The 15,482-nt window shown below is 45.2% G+C and overlaps 1 protein-coding gene across 1 annotated transcript in view; it reads left to right on the top strand.

Annotated features, from left to right (window-relative positions):
- The window catches only part of ubash3bb (ubiquitin associated and SH3 domain containing Bb), a 28,654-nt gene extending 16,913 nt beyond the window's left edge, over positions 1–11,741 (top strand). Inside the window, exons 2-14 of the mRNA XM_068705510.1 lie at positions 4,866–4,919; positions 5,612–5,798; positions 6,548–6,746; positions 7,020–7,189; positions 7,266–7,474; positions 7,596–7,740; positions 8,219–8,345; positions 8,448–8,567; positions 8,645–8,737; positions 8,807–8,951; positions 9,089–9,195; positions 9,325–9,434; positions 9,615–11,741. Of these exons, the coding sequence (XP_068561611.1) occupies positions 4,866–4,919; positions 5,612–5,798; positions 6,548–6,746; positions 7,020–7,189; positions 7,266–7,474; positions 7,596–7,740; positions 8,219–8,345; positions 8,448–8,567; positions 8,645–8,737; positions 8,807–8,951; positions 9,089–9,195; positions 9,325–9,434; positions 9,615–9,752 (1,804 nt within the window). The 3' untranslated portion in view covers positions 9,753–11,741. The remainder of the gene's footprint in view (positions 1–4,865; positions 4,920–5,611; positions 5,799–6,547; positions 6,747–7,019; positions 7,190–7,265; positions 7,475–7,595; positions 7,741–8,218; positions 8,346–8,447; positions 8,568–8,644; positions 8,738–8,806; positions 8,952–9,088; positions 9,196–9,324; positions 9,435–9,614) is intronic.
- Positions 11,742–15,482: the final 3,741 nt, after the last annotated feature.

Consider the following 15,482-nt stretch of genomic DNA (forward strand, 5'->3'; position numbering starts at 1 on the left):
CGCTGCCTTGTCTGTTTCTCTTCCTGTCTCTCTCTGAGAGTCGAGTTAACAGAGGATCTCTCTCTCTCTACAGTTGGAAAACTTGGTTTCACGTCTCTGTGGGCGAGGAAGAGACGGTGGATTTCTCACAATAAAATGCTTTGAAGAAGATTAGAATGACTGGATGTGTTATCTAGGTGACAAAAGGTGACCTCAGAGTGAAGCTGAGGACAAGCAGCGCAGCACTCAACAGCCGGTGTTTAGTTTGACGGAGGTTTTTTCTCTATTTTTCATTACTGATGAGGAAAAATCATCACTGAGGGACGTTTTCCGACAAAGTCCATTCAGTCAACCCACACTGTTCTGTATTCTCAGCTGTAGAGCAGCCGTTCTATCGTGGGGATTCAGGGAGCGGCAAACACCAGAATTTGACAAATGCATGGAGCCAATATTTTGATATACAGGGATACAACTATTTTTATTATCTATTAATCTACCAATTATTTTTGTGGATTAATCGTTTTGGTTTACAAAATGTCAGAAAATGCCATCACAATTTCACAGATTCCATCGTGACGTATTCAGATTGCGTGTTTTGAAAGAGCACAAAACTCCAGATATATTTAAAAGAAACAAAAAAATAAATAAAGTAAAACCAATGAGTTTTTGCTTAAAAATTGCCCCTATAACATACAAAAATGGTGCAATTAGCAGACTAGCTAGCTGACTAGTGTGAAGCTGGCTAGTTAGCTTGCTTTAATACTACACTGGTTTCAACAAATTACCCGAACGGCCAGCTAGCGCTAACGGTCCCTCTGCCTCTCTCCCCGCCACTCTGGAGAAGAACAAGCTAACTGGCTAACTACCGAACTAGCAAACAGCAGACTATTTAGCTACCTTGCTAATTCCACCATGCTTTAATGCTACACTGGCTACACAAAAATGAGCGGAATGCTGGTGGTCAGTGGCAGCGCTAAGTCCCTCCTCCTCACTCCCTGTTGCTTCCGGAGAAGGACAAGCTAACTAGCAACCTAGCTAACGAGCCAATCATCTCGGGGAGCTGCGACACACATTTTGCGGCCTCACTGACGTGTGTTATAACTATTGCAACTGACACTAATTGCCATTTTATTTTGTTTTAATCAAATGACCACGGAAACCAGTTCAATGTCTGCTTTACTTTTATTCTGTTTCTGTGGTTAGCCCACCTTGTTGAGACGATATTCAGGACTAGTTGATGCTTCCTGTATGTTCGTCGGTTTCTGGTGTTTCTGGTCCATAATTTGTGGCTGTAAACTGGATGTGACCACTGGTCTTCCAACAAACTAGAAATGTAGAAATAGAAACGCAGCAGAAGACACTGGTGGCTTTTCCAAAAAAAACGCCTTATTGAAATATGCCGGCTCTTTAAGAGACGCAAACCAGAGTAAAAGAGGATAAGACGTTTTCTGTTGACAGCTTTATTTTACGCTGCGACCGCTTCGAGCCGTTGACTTCGGCTCAGCTGCATCAATCGTGAGCTCAGCGCTGAAGGTTGAAAGTCATCTTGGAGGCTGAGGGAGTGGTGAGCATCGGGCCTTTGAGGCTTTAGCGAGGCAGCTCTCTGAACAGATGGGGCTCGCATTTCTTTCATGATTCAAACTGAAATGAGTTTGTTCCTAAAAACAGCTCCTCTCTGTTTTTACATGGGATCGTCCTGGCGTCCCCGCTGGCCTCTAATCGTCATGTTTGACTCAACTCGCCTTATGAAACAACAACCCACAGCCATGGAAACCCTGACAGGCAACAAGCAGAAACAGGAAGTGTGGGTTGAATCCAAACACATATGTTTGTTTTTTTTGCTCCTGTTGTGGTTTTTTTAGTTGTGATTCAGAAACAGGTAACTTCAACCCTCTGAACTCAAAGCACTTTCAGGTTGTTTTTTCGCTCCCGTCACATTTTACTCTCTGTGGTCTCCTTTTTCATTTCAAAATAAAAGTCCTGCTCCTCTATGGAAACAGAACCATCATGAGTAGCAGTAGAGAGGACATGTCTTTAGTGCAGAATAACACAGTTACGATGAAATCAATCATTAATAATACAAATTAAAAAGTTGTCTCGTCACACATGTTGTGTTCAAGGACCGTCGGAAAGATGATCTAACGTTTGTGACAGTTTTTAAAGCTTCTAGCTGTGATCGTTTAAAGGAAACATGCTTTCCCATCTCTGTTGAGTTGCATTATGGGAATTGTAGGATTCAAAGTTTTGAAGCTTGATCCCCACTAAGTAGTAAAAGTCTGTATTTTGACCAAGAACCACAAAATGTGTTGTATTGCACTGTTGATCCTTTTGTTGATTTGTTTACTGAGGCAAGTTATGCAGATTTAGAGTCTCATTTAGACTAATTACAGTAGTTCTTGCTGAGTTTTGGCTCGTTTCACTTCAGCTCAGCAACATTCGTTTGCTTTTCAAGCAGGAGTTGCTTGTTCAAGCTCTTGTTTTTGGACTTAGCTGGTCCAAAACTGTACATTTCTGCTTCTTCAGCCATTCCCGTGTGATTTATGTTTTATTTTTGGATGATTTTCATGCTGCTTTGACACGGCCGCCACCACATGCGAGGGTCTTTCCCGTGGAATGTGGTGTTTTGCTTTACAACAGACGTAACGGGAGCCGTGCCACAAATACCTCGCTGTGACTCATCTGTTTGTTGAGCTTCTTCCCAGAAGTCCTTCAGAGTCAGTCGAGTGTTTATCTTGCTGAGCGATGCCTTCTGCCTCGATGTTGATGTTTCTGAAAGTGTTGTCGTGAACTCGAGCCGCAGACGTCAGAAGAGTCTCGTTGATGGACGTTTTTCTTGCGAACGTGTTGAAAGTTGGCCAACAGCCTCTTGTGCCGTGATCAACATCTCTGTAGTTTGGTGAAGCCTCCGAGGGATTTGTAGGGTTTCAATAGGAGCTGTTATCAGCTGTGATCACGGTTTGATGTGCTGACAACCATATGAGATGATATATTTACAATGACAAATACTCTAATGATTACCTAAAGTCAAAATATGTTCTTCTCTTCGGTGCATTGGCTCATTCTGACTCCATCACGTCATCTAAATCTTATAAACTTAGTTATCTTAGACAGATCAGCTGTAGCTAACTAGCTAGTTTAAGCTAAACAGGTAAAAAATGAAGCTGAAATAACGACGACGTAATGATGACGATCTGTAAAAGGTCTGAATTCATTCTTTGTCAAAGTCTATTTGCGAGACGGCGAGCAAACAACTTTTAAAACGCTTGTTTTCTGAATGGAGTTTGGGTCGATCGGCGCTAGGCTACGCTAACGTTGTAGCGTCTTCATACAGACGTCAATACGGCAGCTTAGTTATCATTTTGTTGTACCATAGACAGTATATGGTCTATACACATACATTTATACACATAGTTATAACCTATATACCTATGTTAATATCAAGACGTCAGTGATGACAGGAGGAGAGTTTCGGAAAAATTTAAACTCGCGCGAATTCCACGTATTTGCTGTATACACATATTTAAATAAGATTTTAGAGAATCTCTACAATGACTAATATAGTGACAAAATGAATGACATGTGCATCACAGGACCTACTTCTCCTTCTCAGTTCTTTTCTCGTGGTTGTGAAAGCCCTTCAGTCACATATCAGATGGTCATTGACTCTATATGTGACCCAGGTGTTAGTTTCTTTATGTTCATATTCACTGTTTGTTGGGTTCAGGTGGTTTTGGTCTTTCCTCTACCAGCTACCTTCAGCTTGTCGCTCTCTCTCTTCCTTCTTTCTGGTTCTCTCTCTCTCTCTCTCTCTCGTGACTGTTGGTCTCAGGATAATCTATCATGGCTTCATAGTTGCGTTGAGGAACTCAGAATTTACTGTTTTTTTACAGAATCTGATTAAAGTAAACGATTTATTTGGAGCGTCATTTTTAACGAGACGTAGAATAAAATATGTTTGACGAAATATCACAATTTTGAGCTTTGATTTGTCTGCTTTTTCCTGATAGAAGCGTTCATCAGCCATGATGTGTTCGAGGACCATCAGAACGTTGAAGATCCTGTCTGTTTTTACTGCCCCTGGCTGTGATAAACGGTGTATTTCTGGGGGATCGTTTGAAGAAGACATGCGTTTCAATCACTCTATTTTGGGGTTGAAAAGGTTTCTTCACATCAGCATCGTGTGTCTTAATGAAAACAAATAAAACACACAGTTAAAGCAGATCATTATTATTTGAATCATATGTGCAGCCACCTTCAACGACCTGCAATAACCACATCCTGACGCTGTGAGAGCCTGCAGTCATTAAGGCGTCCCGTGGTCCCACAGGATGCTGAGGAGGCTGCTTCCTCCCCACAGATACGAGCTCTTATCTCCTCCTGAGCGTCGGCTAATTAGCGCTCTGTGTTTGTGACGTGAACTATCTGATGGGCCTCCAGCCTCCAGCTGTAGCTGAGCAGAACGAGACCTTCACGCTGAATGTTCCGTCTGACTTCAACAAATGTTTAGATGTAGAAGCTCAATACAAACATTTTAACAATGACTATCCCGCCAGCTTTAGAGAACGAGGGATTGAAATGCATTTCCTCCTGACATTGTGACGACGTTCAGTCTGAATAATATGAATACTTCACCAGCTCTCCTTCTCCCGACTCAGCTCTGTTCTGTAACTTAAAGCCTTCCATCTTTCCTTGGGAGGCCTCGTCTCGTACCTCTGAAGTGTTGACGGAGTGTTCCGTGGATCTCAAACGGTCCTTCTTCTGGTCACCATCTGCTGCTGCAAACAAACTCCTGTCCAGAGAAGATCAGTGAGAGTCCTCGTCACAGTCCTTTCTGTAGGAGAGAGTGTTTGAAGGACTTCAGTGGATTCTGTTGTGCTCTGTTACAGACTGAAGGCTCTGGTGTCAACAGGAGGTCGCAGTGTTCAAGCAGCATGTGACTGGTGAGTTCATGTATGAGAACATGTGTGTTGTGCTGCCCCCTGCTGTAGGAGGCTGGTAAACACTCCGTATACTAGAATGTGTCCACATCAGTGAGCTGTGCTCTACAGACAAAATCATCTGCATTCAGGGCTGTGAAGGTTATATTTCGGCAGAATTTCATTAAAACTGTGCAACATCATTATTTTATTTTTTTTGCACACACATCAGATTTTATAAAATCCAGATAGTTAAAAAAATAATATTTAAGAAATCTGACAGGAAAGGTGAAGAAGCATCAGGTTTACACAACGGACCTTAATCATGGGAAACACAACAAACAGAAACAAAGACACACAAAATACTAAGCTAGTATGATTCAAAGCAAAAAAAGAAGAACATAAAATAAGCAGAAACACTAACCAACTAGTAAACAAAAATCAAGAATTATATTTATTTATATATATTTATATATATCTTTTTCTTTTCTCCTGTATTGTTTTTCATGTGTTTATTTGTTTTTATTGGATTGTTGTTTACAGATTGGTTTGTTTTTCATCTTTTGAGCTTGTGATAACGTGTCCTTATCTCTATAAAAAAATATATATCTGTATATATATATACTGTATATACTGTATATCTGTATATGTTGTCTATATATCTGTACAAAGAGAGATGAAAGGCAGGATGTGAATCAGGTCTGTCCTGGTTCCAGGCTCTTCTCCCACGTGGACGACCCGTTCCTGGACGACCCTCTGCCCAGAGAGTTCGTCCTCTACCTGCGACCCAGCGGACCTCTTCAGAACCAGCTCTCGCACTTCTGGCAGCAGAGCCGGGTCACTTGTGGCAAGAACAAAGCCCACAACATCTTCCCCCACATCACCCTCTGCCAGTTCTTCATGGTGAGTTAGAGCCGTTCACCTCGATGACGGTTTACGGTTAAAGGTCGTCTGAGCTGCCACTTAACTAAGTAGTTTAGTTGTTTCAACCTAAGTAGTTTAGTTGTCTGAATCTAACTAAGTAGTTTAGTTGTTTAAATCAAACTAAGTAGTTTAGTTGTTTAAATCTAACTAAGTAGTTTAGTTGTCTCAACCTAAGTAGTTTAGTTGTCTGAATCTAACTAAGTAGTTTAGTTATCTTAACCTAACTGAGTAGTTTAGTTATCTTAACCTAACTGAGTAGTTTAGTTGTCTAAACTTAACTAAGTAGTTTAGTTGTCTCAACCTAACTAAGTAGTTTAGTTGTCTCAACCTAACTAAGTAGTTAAGTTGTCTCAACCTGAGTAGTTTAGTTGTTTAAACCTAACTAAGTAGTTTAGTTGTCTGAACCTAACTAAGTAGTTTGGTCGTCTGAACCTAACTAAGTAGTTTAGTTGTCTAAACTTAACTAAGTAGTTTAGTCATCTCAACCTAACTGAGTAGTTTAGTTGTCTAAACTTAACTAAGTAGTTTAGTTGTCTGAACCTAACTAAGTAGTTTAGTTGTCTAAACTTAACTAAGTAGTTTAGTCATCTCAACCTAACTGAGTAGTTTAGTTGTCTAAACTTAACTAAGTAGTTTAGTTGTCTGAACCTAACTAAGTAGTTTAGTCATCTCAACCTAACTGAGTAGTTTAGTCATCTCAACCTAACTGAGTAGTCTTGTTTCCACAGTGTGCAGACCACCAGGTAGAAGCCCTGTGTGAGGCCCTCCAGGCCTCCGTCCAGGCCTGGCGGGGTCGGTTCCCCAGCCCGCTGCCTCTGGAGCTCTACACGTCCTCCAACTTCATCGGCCTCTTCGTGGAGGAGCAGGTGGCCGACGTCCTCAAGCTGTTTGCGGCCGACTTCGCCACAGAGGCAGCCAGGAAGGCGGGTAGGAACCACGAACCGTTTACCCACAATGCCCCCCCGGGTGCTGCATGTCTTCTCTCTTTATCACTGTGTGGCGTCATAATGCATTCACTGTAATGTGTTGACCGGCTGGTGGCAGGATGGAGGTCATGTTGGGTGTTATTTCCTGTGGAGATAAAAGAAGCGTATTTTGTAAAGGAAATTGGTTGTAAATATGTCAACGAGTCCAGATGATCAATATCTCCCATTTCTCACTACTTCTTTCCACATGTATCACTACTATCCTCGTCTCCAGAGGTCCATGTGGAGCCTCACAAGAAGCAGCTTCACGTAACTCTGGCCTACAACTTCCCCACCAATCACCTCCCGTCGCTGGAGAAACTGGCAAAGGGCATCGAAGTCAAGCTGGGCTGCGATTGGCTGGCGGTCCTGTTCTCCCGGGACATTCGCTTTGCAAACCACGAGGTGTTTGATATTCACACTCACGATGTTCTAATAGTCACAGACGTCTCATCAACCATTAATCTCCGTGCGTCTGCAGACCCTGCGGGTGATGTACCCCTACGCGCCTCAGAACGAGGACGAGCTGGAGCTGGTCCCCGGCGACTTTGTCTTCATGTCTCCGGTGGACCAGAGCAGCACCAGCGAGGGCTGGGTCTACGGGACCTCGCTGGCCTCGGGGCTGTCGGGCCTGCTGCCGGAGAACTACGTGAGCCTCGCCGACGAGTCGGACACCTGGGTCTTCCACGGGTGAGTGGGATCGCAAGCGGCTTATTTCACAGTTTGTTTTTGCACACACAAGGATATTTATATTTGCTGTTACAAACCATGATTTTCAAATACATGATCTGGTTCTCGTTGTGTCCCACAGCTCCCATTCCTTCTTCAGCTGTGGGCCCAGTGACAAGACCAGCAAGGACAGAGGGATGTTTGACGGGCTGCTGGACAGCCGGCGCCTCGACAGCTCCAGTCCTGGAGACACGCCCACCCTCAGTCTTATTTGTCATCCGATGCAGGTTGATGTTATGAAATTTATGTAATATTGTGTCTTTGAAAAATAAGTTTTTTAAAGCTACTAGGTGGAACTTTAACTTAGTGTTGGTTCTGTTGGTCCCTGTGGACTAAAGCTGTAGTGTCTCTGAGCACCAGAGTCCCTTTAGAAAACCTCTCATTTTACTGCAGCAGGGTCTGACAGTCTGACCCTCTCAGTCCTGGTTCTGGTTCTCCCGTTGCCTCCCTTCCCTCCAGCGGGTCCAGCAATACGTCCTGGGTCTCCAGCAGAGAGGAGAAGCTCTGCTCCTGGAGGAGGAGGAGGAGACGCTGCTGCTGCTGCCGGGAGCTGAGCTCTCCTTCTCCCTCCAGAGCTCCAGATCTGGATCTGTCCACGGTGGACCAGGTCTCTGCTGGTGGATCCGGGTCTGTCCACGGTGGGCCGGTCTCTGCTGGAGGATCTGGGTCTGGGTCAAATAACAATCGATGTCTCTTTGTATCTAGCAGGTCCTGCGGATCAGCGCCGGTCACTCTCGGCAGCCCAAGCGGACTCTGTTTGTGTGTCGGCACGGTGAGAGGATGGACGTGGTCTTCGGCAAACACTGGCTCTCCCTCTGCTCCGACAGTAAAGGTGAGCGTCCTCCCCCTCCTCCTCCTCCTCCTCCCCCTCCTCCTCCTCCCCCTCCTCGCTCTACTGTGAATGATCCGCCTCACGGCTTCTGTCCGTCTGCAGGTCGCTATGTTCGCTCCAATCTCAACATGCCTCCCGGTCTGCCGCTGTGGGGGGGGCAGAGGGACTACGACATGGACGCCCCCATCACCGTGTTCGGATCCACGCAGGCTCGACTAGTGGGTACGTGTCCTGGAGTCAGAAGGACTGCAGACATCCCGTCAGAGACGTGAAGTGTGTGTTAATGTGTGTGTTTTCAGGCGAGGCCCTGTTGGAGAGCAGCGCCGCCATCGACTCCGTGTACTGTTCTCCGTCTCTGCGATGTGTTCAGACGGCGCAGAACATCCTGAAAGGTACCAAAGAGTCTCCTCCATTCATGTCGTGGACTCTCGCGGTGAGCTCTAATGCTTCCTGTAAATCAGGTCTGCAGCAGGACGGCAAGCTGAAGGTGCGAGTGGAACCGGGGCTTTTCGAGTGGACCAAGTGGGTTTCTGGGAACTCTCTGCCGGCGTGGATACCCCCCGCTGACCTGGCTGCAGCCCACTTCAGCGTGGACACAACATACAGGTGACCAACACACCTGTAAAACCGATCACCGTCGTCCCGCTGCTGCTGCAGCTGGTCCTCCTCGTTGTGGTTTTGCGTATCTTGTGATCTTTTTCCTCTGAAAACAAAGCTCCGCCTCCATTTCTTGCTCCACGCAGACCTCTGATCCCGGTGAATAAGCTCACGGTGTCCGAGCCCTACGAGAGCTACATGAGCCGGAGCTACCAGGTGACCAAAGACATCCTGTCGGCCTGCAGGACCTCTGGTGAGAGACGCTCCAGCACCTCCTGGAGGAGGAGGAGGAGGTTGTTGTTTCACTGTGTTGTTCCACCGCTGATGCTGCTCCCTCTCTCCTCTCTCCTCTCTCCTCTCTCCTCTCTCCTCTCTCCGTAAGGAAACAACGTGCTGATTGTAGCTCACGCGTCGTCCTTAGAGGCCTGCACCAGGCAGCTGCAGGGCCGCGGCCCCCAGAGCGCCAAGGACTTCATCCAAGTGGTCCGAAAGGTCGGTTCACTTCTGAGACCGTCTGGATCATTAAAGGTCCCAGTGTCCTGTCCATCCTCATCACCCCCATCTGGTTTCCTAAGCCCCCCCCCCCCCCCTCATTTCTGTATGCTAGGACTTAAATGTTCTGGATGAACGAATGTGCCAAACTAAATCCTGATCCCTCCTCCTGGTCCTCAGATCCCCTACCTGGGCTTCTGCTCCTGTGAGGAGCAGGGAGACACGGGGGTCTGGCAGCTGGTGGACCCTCCCATCCTCCCCCTCACGCACGGACCGAACCACTCCTTCGACTGGAGGGAGACGCTTCTGCAGGAATGACTGAGCTCAACCCGATCACGTACTGGGCCGCAGGAACCAGGTTCAGACCGGTGAGACCCCCACGCCCCCCCCAACCCCAAAGTACTGGACCCTTTCAGTGACGGTCTGAGGAAGCTTCCCGTCTGGAGCTGAGGAGCTCCGGCTGCTGATTGGTCGGTGAACCGAGGGTTTAGAGAATCTCACCGCTTCCTTGTTGTTCTTATGAATGAATGAATGAATGAATGAATGAATGAGGGAGACGTTAGTCTGTGTGGGAGAGCTTCTCTCTGAAACACCGGATCATTATTAGATTATGTTTTATTTATAATTCATCCAGTTCAATTTGAAAACTATAATAATAAATATTCAAATTAACTTTATTTATTCAGTTGTTGACATCAATACATAAATACATAAATCATAGAACAGGTTAGACGTTGCTGTGATGTTTGACGAGGAAATTCTCTCTTTCTGGACCCCGTTAAACTTTAGGTGGCTCTACTTCTTCTTCTACTCTGTTTTTTGTGGCAGATCACAGCCATGCGTGACCTCTAGCGCCTCCTTCTGACCAAACAGACCTGTAGCAGAGTTCATTCGCTCACAAGCAGTTTACGGAAACACGCAAAGTTCACATTTGTTACCGTGACAATAACACAAGTGTTGCGTCACATCAGAGCTGCTCTCTTGCACAGACCAACACATCGGGTCTTCAGGACGCAGTATGGACAATCACCCGGTAGCTTCAGAGGAGCTGAGCATGAAGAGAAGCTCTTCCTGTTGTATTTAGTATTTATTGATAAACCTTTCTTCCAGATGTTGTGAACATGAACAGCATGCAGAGTTTATGCTCGTTATCTCAGGTGCTTTGAAGACGTGCAGATGTGCAGCTTATGAGTGACTGTTGTTGTTGTGAATGTTGGAAATAAAGTCTCCTGATGGACGGACTCAAAGCAGCAGAAGAAGAAGAAGAAGAAGTTGCATGTTTTGAACTTTGTCTTGGAGTCTTTCATGGAGATGTTAATGTGTCCGTCTGACATCAGGTGTTTTTTAAAGACGATGGTTCACACTTTAATTCTCAGTCAGGTTTCAATCGTCCAGAGAAACATTTTCCATCATCACGTTCCTACAAAAGAGACCAGAACACGAGACCACGACCTCTTGAAACCGCAGTACTTAATGCTCGTCGGATTCTGGTGAATCCAGATGAACTCATGCAGGTTCACCAGAACCTCCTTCAGCTCAGACTCCAGCAGAGACCTGGTCCACCGTGGACAGACCCAGATCCTCCTCCTCCAGGAGCAGAGCTTCTCCTCTCTGCTGGAGACCCAGGACGTATTGCTGGACCCTCTGGAGGGAAGGGAGGCAGCGGGAGAACCAGAACCAGGACTGAGAGGTTTTCTAAAGGGACTCTGGTGCTCAGAGACACAAGGTACTTTGTGTTTATTAAAATGGGAAACGTGAGCGTATGCTGTTACTCCTTCCGTTCCCTTTCAAAATAAAAGCCCCAGACATTAGCGCTGCATCACTGCTTACTAGGGGAACTAAATTCACGTTTCATTAAGAGGGAAACGACACAAAATAGATGTTTCTGGGTATTTATTATGGACGGTCCACCAGCCGACGCTCATCCGGCTCGTTGTTATTGTGCGATTGCGTTGACGTAGAAATGTCGCTCTGCGGTCGAGGACGGGTTGAGAGGTTTTCTCTTCTGAATGAAGTTTATTAAACAGATATTAAAAAACAAAAGAGAGACTCGTTGTTCCTGTCGTCTGTATTCATCGGTTCATTGAACGTGTCCAGACGTTAACGTGAGATGAAGTGCGTCTGTCGGGCTTCATGTACGTTCTTCTCTTTGAATGAATCTTCTGTTTGTTAAAACCTTATTTTCATATTCTGAATATTCCATGGCCTCAGGAGGTGAAGAGTGACGCGACACAACATTTCTATTCATCTGTTTGGTTTGAACTACGCTGCAAATACTGTAAACGAGTACAAATACAATAAAACTCTACGTCCTTCTCTCTGTTTAGTTGTGTGTTTCCAGATGAACTTTAGTGTGTTACTGTTATTAATCTGTTTCTACGTCAGCTACACAATGACCCTGTTTATCAATCGCTTTGAAGAACAGTTTGGTCGCCTTAAAATGTCTAAAGAAACAAAAGACGGCGACGACTAGAAAACAAGATGGCGACGTCAACGAACGTCGTAGTTCCTTTATAGACTAACGTCAGCTTCTTACCTCAGAATACCTCAGTTCATTAGTGAAGAAGATCTTAATGAACTAAACCTGGAAGAATCAGAAACGTTTGTTTTATGTAATAATCCAGAATCATATGAAGAATGTGATTGGCTGTTTGTGAGGAACCCAGTGATGACGACTTAAATCTGAACTAAATCTGAAGCAAAACTGTCACCACTTGGACCACAGTGGATTTATTCTGAACCTTTTCGGGTCTCTGAGGACCGTCCGGGTCTCTGAGGACCGTCGGGGCCTCTGAGGACCTTCGGGGCCTCTGAGGACCTGGAGGAAGAGGTGTGGTAGAGCGAGCTGCTTTATTTTAACAGAGTCAGTGAAACTGATTCATGAAGTCTTGAACTTCCAAATGAAAGCCTGCAGTCGTGTTTAGGTGAATCTGAGGATCTTCTGTTTCCCTTCAGTCACAAAACAGAAGAAACTTATTTTAGGACCGTTTCATGTGATCCTTGAGGACTTGTGAACAATTTAAAACAAGTACCGATGAATATTCAGTCAGGAAAACATTTGTAAACCTTATTTCTTTATTATTTAACTTCCATATTCAATGAAGAACAGAGACTCTCAATGGACCACATTAGACGAACACTTCATCATTATTTACTTTGTATTTCAGGCTTTATGTTTTATTTCACTTATTTCCTTCATGTTGTAGTTATTAGTGCAATCGACTTCCTGGAGCACACACACTGGTTGTGGGAGGTGACCCTGCTGTGAGTTCCATCCTGTAGATCAGTAGTTAAGATTCAAATTGAAATGTTTACATTTGAAATATGAATGGAGCACAGCAGACCTGTCGAAACACAAGCCTGCAGGAAGAGGAAGGTCCTCCTGGTGAGTTACTGGATTTTAGATCATAATAATAATGTGTTAAAACAGAAGAGGCAGGTGGTGATTTTTTATGTTTTTATGTTCATTGTTTGTCACGATTAATCTTCGGTTTTGCGTTTGAAAAGCGGATTAACTGAAAACAAATGTTCGGGCCAAGACTTGACGCCTTTATTGTTTAAATTCCGATTAGCAACTTAAGACGTGAGACTGGAGTTGTAGTTGAGAGACGACGTGTACAACAGATCACGAATAATCAATAATCATCTTCAGAAATCATCCCACGATAGCCGCTGGGTGCCCTGCTTGTGTTTTTGGCCGACGCCCCCAGAAAGAGCTTCGAAGCTAATTTAATATTGTGGAATTACAACGTCCGGGTCATGTGATGCCGTGGACCTCAATAACGTTTTTACCGTATCCTCATGTTGTCTTACAAAAAGTCACTCCTCATTGTTCGTGCGTTTCCTACAAAAGTCCAGCGACACGTGTCAATCACTCCTCGGTACGTGAATACAGGAAACTAATACAGGAAGTACCATAACCACAACAAATTTAGAGTCAAATAGACCATAAAGCAGGGGATGCTTTAGGGCGGGGCTACCATATGATTGACAGGTCTCTACCAGAGACATATACAGCGTCTCTACGTCACTCCTCAGTCCAGATATGGTCACTTCCTGCTCACTGGTTGCAAAAAACAAGATGGCGACGGCGTAATCGCCGAACTTGAGGCTTCATAACATCTGTCCACAAACCAATGAGTGACATCACAACGACTACGTCCTCTTCTTATACACAGTCTATGGTACAGATTGGTAAATCGAGCGGTTAGCTTAGCATACCGCATAGACTGGAAACAGCTTCCTGTCTCTGTCCAAATGTAACAAAACTGCGCCTAGCTTTTCCGTTTTTGTAGAGGTTGAATGAGATTTGATGTGTAAATAAATGGGCTTTCCATCTGTATGCTAAGCTAAGCTAACTATCTGCTGCTATATATGTAATATAATATATATAATATAGATATCACACCATGTCTATATATAATATAGATATCACACCATGTCTCAAACCGTCGACGTGAACACGGAGAGGTGGCCCATCGCTCCAGACGGCTACATCCCAAACTCTGTGATCCGCAGCTGGAGGAAGAAGGGAACGCGTCTTCCCCAGACGGACATCTTGTCTCATCTTCATCGGAAGGACGAAGACGCAACAAATGATCGGGAGGACCTGAGGACAAGAGTTTTGTCGTTCGCACAAGATGAGGAGAAGACAGGCGATGTGAAAGAAGATGAGAAGGAGGAAGAGGAGGAAGCAAAGGTGGAAGGAGAGGACAGAAGTGTCCTCCTGAAGGAGTCCTACGACGTCCAGACAAAGATCACTCTGCAGAACCAGCTGGAAACATCTGATGACGGACGAATAAATGAGGAGCCTCAGAAGGAAGAAGTCCGCTACAATACCAGAGAGACCTTCATGTAAGTAATGTCTCCTTTAAAACTGGTTCGCAATCATTCAGAACTTCAAGTTCAACAAGTCCTCACAATAACCTTCAATACCTCATGTTCTAGACCGACCTCCTGTCATGAAAATAAACAACCGAGAGAGCATGGAGAAGAATTGAAGCTTCGTGAAGACGTCACACCTCCACTCCAACATCTGGATGAACGGAGAACATCCAGTTTCACAACCACCGGTACGAGCAGAGGAGACACCAACCTCAGAGATCTTCTGTACACTTGAACATTTATGTTTTTAATGTTTTCTTTTCTCCGTGACTTCAGCGCAGCCGGAGCCTCCAGTGGAAAGTCCTGTGGTGTCTGCAGACGGCGTCCTCTCAAAGCAAGGTGACTGTCACCAACACTACATAGCTCACTTTATATATATTCAATGTATGAAGACATTGGGCCTCATGCAAGAACCACATGTGGGGACAGAATTGTTCTTAAGTTAGAAGTGATTTAAGACAACCTGAGTTTTATCTCAGTTATGAGCGATAATCAGGAGAAGTCCAGACCCGTCGTACGGTATGAGGGAAGGGGGGCACGGGAGAACCAGGACTGAGAGGGGCAGACTGTCAGACCCTGCTGCAGTAAAATGAGAGGTTTTCTAAAGGGACTCTGGTGCTCAGAGACACTACCACTGTAGTCATCCAATCTGGGACACTTGTACAAGCAGGTGATGGGACGTCTCGGAAAGAAATTCCCAAATGTTCTTGCCTGAGGTTCATTGGTTCTTACCGTATTTAAATTACTACTCTTGAAATTGTACATTCACTGTTTTACATGTACCTTTCCACACTCACAGAACCCAGGATAACCTCATACAAACCACCTACAGAGCCCAAAACCTTGACTCCTTGTCCCCCGAAGCCTCCCCTTCCAACCCCAGAGGATCCTCAACCAGACCTTGGACCTCCTGAGTTCTCGCCAATCAGAGATAAAAGGTTCCTCCTCTCTTCCACCAAATATGACAACATTGGAAACCAAACACCGGTATCCCTTGATCAAAGAGTCTTGGAGCTCTACAAGAAGTACAGAGCTGGCACCAAGAACTTGTCACGCCTTGGGAAACACTCCACCATCACTGAGCGTCCTCTTGCTTCTACGCACTCCACCGTTCAGTCTAATTCTGGAGGGCTGAGGTCTAATTGGAGGAAGAACCTGCACAGA

Source organism: Cebidichthys violaceus, unplaced genomic scaffold (genome assembly GCF_023349555.1).
Source record: "Cebidichthys violaceus isolate CVI_PGR_0920_01 unplaced genomic scaffold, fCebVio1.0.p SCAF_1, whole genome shotgun sequence".
In the NCBI taxonomy this organism is placed as follows: Eukaryota; Metazoa; Chordata; class Actinopteri; order Perciformes; family Stichaeidae; genus Cebidichthys; species Cebidichthys violaceus.